Genomic DNA, 8,835 nt, shown 5'->3' with positions numbered 1-8,835 from the left:
ATGTTGAACAAATGAAGAACAGTAGAGGAATTACCAAGAATCCTCTTGACAGATCCGGAAACCAATCGAAGACTGACTCCTTCTAGTTCTAATCCTATGTAGCTATGCTAAACTAGAGATCTATTGATGTGGTGGCTCTAGGGCTTGATCAGAGGCTTCTTCTCCCGAGATGGATAAATGAATTAGGGTTTCAGGGCTCTCTCCTCCAGGGGCCAGGGGTCTGCTTATATAGTCCTTCCAGATGAATGTGGGCCGTCGGATCAAACCGACATTAATCGCACGATTTTCCTTGATCCTTTAGGTCGGTGGAGTATGATCCGCGAAGTAGAATCTGATTGGCTCTCAGGCCACGGCGGGCGCCCAAGGGGGGAGGGCGGGCGCCCTACCCCCGGGCCCGATCGACGTCCCGTTCGTTCCCGTGGCTTCTGGACTCTTCTAGATGTTAGATAATTGCGCGGCACGTTAATATCTCAATGTTAACCCGACGTGTGGGCCATTGCTCCATATTTCCAGATAACCCCCTGCAGAAATAGACAAACACCAAAACTCGTGGAATTCTATCAGATAAAACCCTAAGTCTGGATGTCGGTTGCATTTGGATCCTTTTCTTTGTTTATTTGTTGATTTTTTTGATATTTAAGGACCGTCAACATTTATCTTGCATCACCATCTGGAAAGGGAAGCACACACACAAATTTAGTCATTGGTGCTAGCCCCCGGGGTGAAAACACCGACACACAGTGTTCGAAAAAGGCATAGAGGTGGAACGCAAACCAATTTCAAGGTTGTTGAAATGCAAGACATTCCATACTTAAAACAACCTGTGGGAAAAAATTAGCGTGGGTTCTATGTGATGTGGGCAACGCTCTCTTTCATCGGCTTCATTACGATAGTGGGAGTTATCTTGGTGAGTGGTGGTATAATAATAATAATAATAATAATAATAATAATAATAATAATTAGCATTATTATTATTATTATTATTATTATTATTATTATTATTATTATTATTATTATTATTATTATTATTATTATTATTATTATTATTATTATTATTATTATTATTATTATTATTATTATTATTATTATTATTATTATTATTATTATTATTATTATTATTATTATTATTATTATTATTATTATTATTATTATTATTATTATTATTATTATTATTATTATTATTATTATTATTATTATTATTATTATTATTATTATTATTATTATTATTATTATTATTATTATTATTATTATTATTAGTACTACTACTACTATTATTACGGTGATGTACTGATTCCCCTTCATCTTTTCGAATCGACAGCGCAAGAAATATAACCATGGAAGGCTACTAGAAATGGAGATCGTGGAACTGCAAATGGAGATTACAAAATTTATCTTGTCCGAAGTACTTTCAAAAGATGGATCATACTCCATTGCACAATCCCAAACCTACAACGACCAATTTGGGCTAGAACGGACCGCTAGACTCTTGTAATTCCTTTTTTTTAAATTTTAGTGATCGAGATCTTGTATACAACACTTGAATTGTAAGTGTACCAGATATGTCATGTTTATTGTTGTTTTGATCTTTTTTATAACATTTTAATTAAGATGGCCAACTAGAACCCAAAATATTAGAAAACCAAATTAAAAAAACCCTAAAACCTACGTGTCCCTGCCAACTAGAGTGAATCGGCAGTGTTGATGACCAAGAACACTGCCGAATAGCATCTAGAACCGGCAGTGCTGGCTCAAGCTAACACTGCCAGTGTTTGTGATAGCCGGCTGTGTTGATGGCCAAGAGCACTGCCGGGTAGGTACGTGAACCGGTAGTGTTGGCTGTCAGCTAAGACTGCCGGTTCTTGTTATAGTCGGCAGTGTTGTATGCAATAACACTATCGGTTGGCTACGTGAACCGGCAGTGTTGGTGATGGATAACACTGCTGGTTGTGGGTGCGCTCCGGCAGTGTTGTGGACGATCACTGCCGGTTCAAAGAAACCGATAGTGTTTTGGTCTCCACATCAGCAATGATCGGATCTGCAGTAGTGAATGTGGAGGATGGGAAAGAATGACATGCATGCTGAAGATGATGATGTCCTGGCTTACTAGTTTCTCTCGTAACACTGCTAATGTTCGCGAGGGTGGAGGTTCAGTTGAGTTCTGAGAGTTTCTTGTTGTTTCATGTAAGCTCGTAATCCCAGAATTGGAGCCTTGTAACACAGCTTATCGTGCTCTGAATTGCTTTCCAAGAAGAAGAGTTTTGCTCGTTCTAAAAAAAGGTAGCTTAAAAAACAGCTTAGCTCGCAGCCTTGCAAACAAAACACCTTGACCTGACAACTGGGTGGAATGTATTCATACAATAAGTGATTAGTTTTTGAAAATGAATGATAACAAAGTGACTACAGCATAGACAAATGGTAAACAATTGATGATGTCGTGAAGGAAGCTGGGAGCGTGCGCACTTGAGAGAAACAAGAAGGTCATCAGTACATAAATATATCTTCAAATCTTCATACATGACTGATTCTATAATGTGAATTAACAATATTGTGCAACAGAGAGCGTAAAATAATGGACTCAAAGCAAATTACAAGGTGGTTAACAGCGATGACATGTGAAGCAATCATTCTCTAGAAGCAATAGAATAGATCTTCTGCTTGTCTTAACTAATAGTTCTAACATATTTAGAGAAGCCAACACTGCTCCATATCATTGGGTTGCTGGCCACTCTTTTCTAATCTCAAAGTAGTAACTCGTCTCCAAATAGCACTTGCCATCATCATCAAAAAACTGTAAGAGAATACATAACGTTAATGATTGGTGAAGCAACAATGATGAAGGGTTAATGAGAAATTAAAGTTGGTAAGTAGAGGTACCTTTAGTTTAGCAGAATATGAACCTCTTGCAAAAATGCCAGCAGGTGTGGTCTCTTCTTCACCCTCGTAGACGTACGGCTCTAGCTGGGGACTGAATGTCCCCAGCATCATCTTCTGGTTCTCCACTGCAATAATGGGGCAAAATATCAACGACATCAAAGGGATAATAGTAGGTAGGCCATGAAGGATCAAAGCCTACTCCTGTACCATATGGAAATGTCTTCAGTACTCGTGTTATTCTTTTTGTTTCATGACTAATGCAATGACTTATCCTGCAACGTGAACCTGATTCCCTGATTCTTTTTGTTTTGGTTTTCAGCACTTATGTACCATGTTATTATTTTTACATCTTAAATTAGTGGCACATTAAAGTGAAGCATGCATTGCCTCATAAGAGGATTACTATGAACTAGACAAACTGTCTTCGAATATTAAGACAAAAAAATGTCTTCAAATGTCACTAATGCTGCAAGTCTTACTGCAATTTTAAGTATATATCATGAACTGGAGAAATAATAAGTTGTCTTTCAAACAAAAACAAAATTAAAAGTGCGAGTTTCACACTGATATCTATTTTTAGTAAGTTCATATATATATGGACTTTGAGATTCAAACTCTCCGTGATCTGTAATATATGATTCGATCGGCAGATGCAATGATAATTGTATGAGCAGAACAAGACGATGATCAGCAGATTCACAGGCATATTTGGAGTTGCACACCTCTTACTCCAGTCTTCCAGACGGTGTTGGTGTACTTGAGGCCTGACACGATGTTGTTGGAGACAGTGAAGGAGAAACGGAAGCTATAGAGGCTGCCATCCTTGAGTGTAAATGCATAGCCCTTATCGTCTGCCTGGAATGGGATTGGTAGGACTAGATCTGGCCGGCCCGGTGATAGGATGGTCAGGTTAAGCACCTTAACCTCTGGCTCCGCAGTTTCTGCAACAAATTTTGTTATATGTTCAGAAATCCACCAGAGTCTGTATGAATATTAGAAAAAAAGGTGCAAAGAAGAGGCTAAAATTACCTCCGAGCTGCTCTGTGTCAACTTGCCCAAGGAGTTGCTCCTTCCACCTCCTCAGGCTCTCATCATCCTACATTTAACAAGTAAAATATCACTTCTTTTCTAAATGGTCAGATCAGAGATGAATTGAAGATGTTAATGCAGATACCTTGTCGAGCTCGAGCTGTTCCTTGAGGGGGACTTGGGGCCCAAGAACGACAACGCGTTTGTGACCTTCTTCATCCTCTTCTTCTTCCTCAATGTCAGTCCCATCATGCTTCTCATGCTCATGCTCATGCTCATGCTCTTTCTCCTTATTATCATCCATGACCTATTCCTGTGCTTGTGTTTCCAACACTGTTGATTGGGGGGGCTAGGGAAAGAATGTAAACTAACACCAATGGACAAGGGAACGAGGAAACACTGCTCAAATTATGCGAGAGGGCACGTCAAGCTGTGGTGTGTTTTGTCAGCAGCATTGGGCGATCAATGGTGCATAGGGTTAATTTGGAAGTGTTGAGGAGGTGAGGAGGGAAGAAAAGTTTTGTAGCGTACAAGAGTGCAGCCCACACGGCCATGGGAGGGCCGCCAAGTGTGTGCTTTGGCGTGCCTCACGTAAGCGCCTCCACCGGAGGATCTAGTGGCCAGCCATTGCGTCCCATCACCCATTATGCAACCTAATATTAGTGATTTTTGTGGTTCGTGCGCCTTTTCCGTTGCCTTCTTTCATTATATTTGGAGTCCCTGATTTTTTTTCTTTGTACCGTGTTATGTGTTTCCATGCAGCATTATTATCCCAAATCAAGTACATCCATGCAGCCCTGGCTATTTCCTTAACCCGGAAATGACGAGTGGGCGAGAAAAATGTATGCATGTAGTGAAAAAAAAAAATTGTATGGAGCACAAAAATATCGATTGCATTGTACAACGATCAAAGCCCTATTGTGAGGAGCTGCCTATATTAATCCACAATCATAGCAACGGGCTGTCCAAGTAATATAACCATCTCAAAAGGAACAATTCGCATTTCCCTCCAAAGCATAAGCATGCCTTATTGAATATTATTTGGGCTTTTAGCCTATATTCAATTTTGATGATAATTAATTCAAGGGTCCATAATAAATGCTATAATAAAAACGGTTTAATACCGAATTGATAGTTGACTATGTGTTAACTCAACTTAAATAGGCGGCCTGTGATAGCTTTTATAGAGAAGTTGACGAAGGAAAATAGGTGCCCACACGCGCGCCCCACAGCCGCCACCGCCGAGCCCGTGAATCGGGATGTGACCGTTGTCTGGTTAATGGTTAAAGGCAATTGATTGTCATTGATTGCAATTTACTAGACGTTTCCTCTCTAGCATATATATTTCTTTCCCACATCCTCTTTCCCTGCTATGTACAACACATCAGTCCTCTCCTCTTATCTCCCTGTCGAGTTGCTCTGGTTCAACCCCATCCCGACCCTTTGCGCGCACAGAGATCGGGAGAGCAAGCCTCCGGAACCTGACACCTTGCATCGAGAGACCTGCTCGGGTGTGCGGGCAATCTGGTTTTTGGGCTGGTTCATCTCTGTCCCGAACCTCTACGCGGATAGAGAACAGGAGAGCATGCCTCCGTAACCTGATGGCTTGCATCGAGACACCTGCTCGGGTGTACGGGCAATCAGGTTTCTGCGGAGCGTCTTCCGCGATTGCTCGCTACCTCGGATCGACGAGATCGGCTACTTCCTGCTACCTCGGATCGGCGAGTTTGGCTACTTCCCGCTACCTCAGATCGGCTTCTTCTTGATGGTCACGAGAGACCGGCTACATCGTCCTCTTCGTGGTGGATGTTCATGGGACTGCCCCGTGAACATCTTCCTGCATCGACTATGGTCCGCTACTTCAAGCAACGCACTATGTCGACTAGTGCGAATGGAGCCGCCGGTGCCTTCGACACTGGTCGCTCCTATGGGTATAATCCTAAATGATAAGAAGAACCTAATAATATCCTTTATTTGTCTAGTTACTTCAACAAATCTTCTAAATTATACAATGGACATTATGTAGTAATAAAAATAAATCAAGTGATATTAACAAACCAATTAATTTTAATTATCCTACATTCTAAGATCATAAAAAGATACTATAATTCATTCTTGCAAACTACATTAGTACTAGGTCAACCATGAAATATGACATATATATATGGATACTAATTCATGTGAATGATTCAAAATAACAAAGTGGATTTGAGCTAAAAATAATGGGAACATCACAAGCCAAAAACAACATGAAAAAGACAAGAAATACTAAAGTTAGTCACCTCCAAGCACGAAGAAACGATGACGGAGTCGAAGAAGATCAACGATGGGCGTCGGAGATGAAGAACAAATGAAGAACGAGGAAGAAGAATCTCCAAGAACAACAATGGTGCTCTCGGTTTCAAATGGGCAGAGGGGAGGAGAAGGCGGACACATAAACCAGAGCTTTAGCACCGGTTCAGGGAAAAAACCGGTGCTAAAGGGTCACCCTTTAGCACCGGTTTGTGACACAAACCGGTGCTAAAGGCTTTGCCTCGGCCCGTGGCACTGGCCGGTGCTAAAGGGGTCCCTTTAGCACCGGTTGGTAACACGAACCGGTGCTAAAGGGTCCCTGCCCCGACAGCACCTGTCAGTAGCCGTTGGGCAGGACCCTTTAGCACTGGTTCGTGTTACGAACCGGTGTTAAAGGGGCCTTTAACCCCGGGCCGCAAAAAGGCTGAGGTTTTTGGCCATTTTGGGCATCGACCAATGCCTCATTCTGTAGTAGTGTGGGGGCTTGTCGGTCACATTAAATGCTCTGGAACGCATACTAACGTCTGGCGGAGGGGGCGCGTCCTGCACTCGAGGCTATTTTCCATTGATGAGACTTGCGTCGATCGGTATGCTGCAAGCATTCTTGGTACGTCGAGTCAAGGTCGCGATTGGCACATGATTGGTGAGGCGTTGAGGCCTGTTCTTGAGCTAGCCCTGTATGGCTGTATGCCGGGCTTTTTCCCCCTGTCAGAGTAGGTGGGACCTTTGCTTCTTTTTGGGATGTCTACTGGGGTACCCTCTCATTGATATCCTCAACAGTAGCCCCCGAGCCCCTATTCGAGCATTGGTGGTCGAGTAGGGGTTCATTGGTGGTTGAGTTTCCATGGGGAACGCACAGCGTCCCTCGCGAGGGTAGCCCCCATGGCCTTAGAGGAGTCGGTAGACTCCTTCGAGGGCTATATTAGTCTCTTCTTTCCTGGCGAGCCTTTGTGTAATCGGGTTTGACCAATCTCGACCCTCTTTTATCAAAGGGTGTCAGATCCAGTAGAGCCCCCGAGCCTCACACACTCATGGCTTTAATGGTCTCAACTTTCAACTCGCGGATGCTTTCGATCGGATGTGAGGCGAGAAGCGTAATGCTGCCCTCGATCGGGCGAGCAACAACATCCTCAGTGAGCTGGTATAGGGTAATACAAGTGAGAACCCATGCCACATTCAACAGGGTTTGGTCGTCAGCCCTGACGCGTTCGAATTGATACCGGACTCACGTGGGCGTGGATACCAGTCCCATTTGATAGAGTCCGGCGGCTCGATGCCTCCCTCCGTGGGGATTCCACACCTTCCTGCTTGTCTTAGCCTTGGATACTCCTAGGGGGGTCTCGTTGATTCAATCTTGAGCATTTCCTTGCGTTGGCCCCTCTTTAGGTGTCCCTAACTCAAGTACTTGAGAGTGGCTGTCGAACCCTAAATGAGGGCTAGTTTCTGCTCTATCGAGGTTCTATCATTGGCGAGAGCCTGGCATACCTTACTGTGGAAGGAGTTGTGGTGGCGATCCGTCTTCTTGCCCATTGCGCGTACCATTTTAGGAGGGAGCTGTTGCAACGTCATCTGCCTCAGGCAAAAATGGCAGGTGTCCTGTGCCGGGAATCTAGGGATAGTTAGATGGCGCATTTAAGGCAGAGAATTACCGTGATTGTCAGATCTGCCCGTTGCGGTTGGTCCTATATATTCGAGGGGTTCGTCCTGCTGCTCCCACTTCTTCTTTTTGCCCTTGCCTTCTAGCCTTATTCTTCCACGTTCCTACGTGCGAGAGGGAAATGAAGCCCAAAGGGAGAGAGAAAGAGAGAGAGATAAAGTCAAGAACTTCCCCAGTCGTCTCACTGTCAAGCCGGTCCATGTCGCCGTGCCTCTGACCCTGGTGGCCACCGACAAGTGGTGCCTATCGATCGTGATGGAGCACTTGTGAAAGCCCTAGTTTGGCTTTGGATAATCGATGAAACCCTAAGTACTAACCTCTATACTAAGTGTGTGTAGACTTAATGAGGTTGGTACATGCCAAGTGATGGAGCAAGTAATGATCTTGGTGATGATGGTGATGACCACAAGATTTTCAAGTGCTCAACTTGGAAAAGAAGAAAGAGAAAAACAAAACCCTATGGAGATCAAGGCAAAGGTATTGCTTAGGGTTTTGGTTTTGGTGATCAAGACACCATAGAGGGTGTGATCACATTTAGGATACATAGCCGTACTATAAAGAGGGGAATTCTTTGGCTAAGCGGTTATCAAGTGCCACTAGGTGTCATTGTTCATGTGTGTGCATTTAGAAAATAGTGAGCTAACCAAACTACTTCGAAGAAAATGTTTGTGAAAGCGCTAACACACATGCACATGTTGGGTTACACTTTGTGGTGTTGGCACACTTTGAGAATGAGGTGGAGTTTGAAGGTTAGAGAGAGGATGGGTTCAGGGAAATGAAGTGCACACACGTGCAAAATGTTTGTGAAAGCGCTAACACACGTGCACATGTCGGTGCTTTTTGAGAAAATGAAGTGCATATTTTCTATTGCGCCGGTGGGAAAATTTGGACAAGTTGCGGGAGTGTTCCTCTCTGAGAAACACTCACCGGACGCTGGCCTTTGAGGCACCGGACGCTGAGGCTGAGCGTCCGGTGTGCTGTGG

At 43.5% G+C, this 8,835-nt stretch overlaps 1 protein-coding gene across 1 annotated transcript; it reads right to left on the bottom strand.

Moving 5' to 3' along the window:
- On the bottom strand, window positions 2,467-4,474 carry LOC8061308 (rho GDP-dissociation inhibitor 1). The gene is made up of 5 exons (XM_002439541.2): window positions 4,049-4,474; window positions 3,904-3,970; window positions 3,597-3,815; window positions 2,875-2,999; window positions 2,467-2,788 (listed from the first exon to the last, which is right to left on the bottom strand). Exons 1-5 carry the CDS (start codon window positions 4,205-4,207, stop codon window positions 2,708-2,710), a joined length of 651 nt encoding a protein of 216 aa, XP_002439586.1. The 5' UTR covers window positions 4,208-4,474; the 3' UTR covers window positions 2,467-2,707.

The sequence above is a fragment of the Sorghum bicolor genome, chromosome 9 (genome assembly GCF_000003195.3).
Source record: "Sorghum bicolor cultivar BTx623 chromosome 9, Sorghum_bicolor_NCBIv3, whole genome shotgun sequence".
In the NCBI taxonomy this organism is placed as follows: domain Eukaryota; kingdom Viridiplantae; phylum Streptophyta; class Magnoliopsida; order Poales; family Poaceae; genus Sorghum; species Sorghum bicolor.
This window is presented reverse-complemented; position numbering and strand designations above follow the sequence as displayed.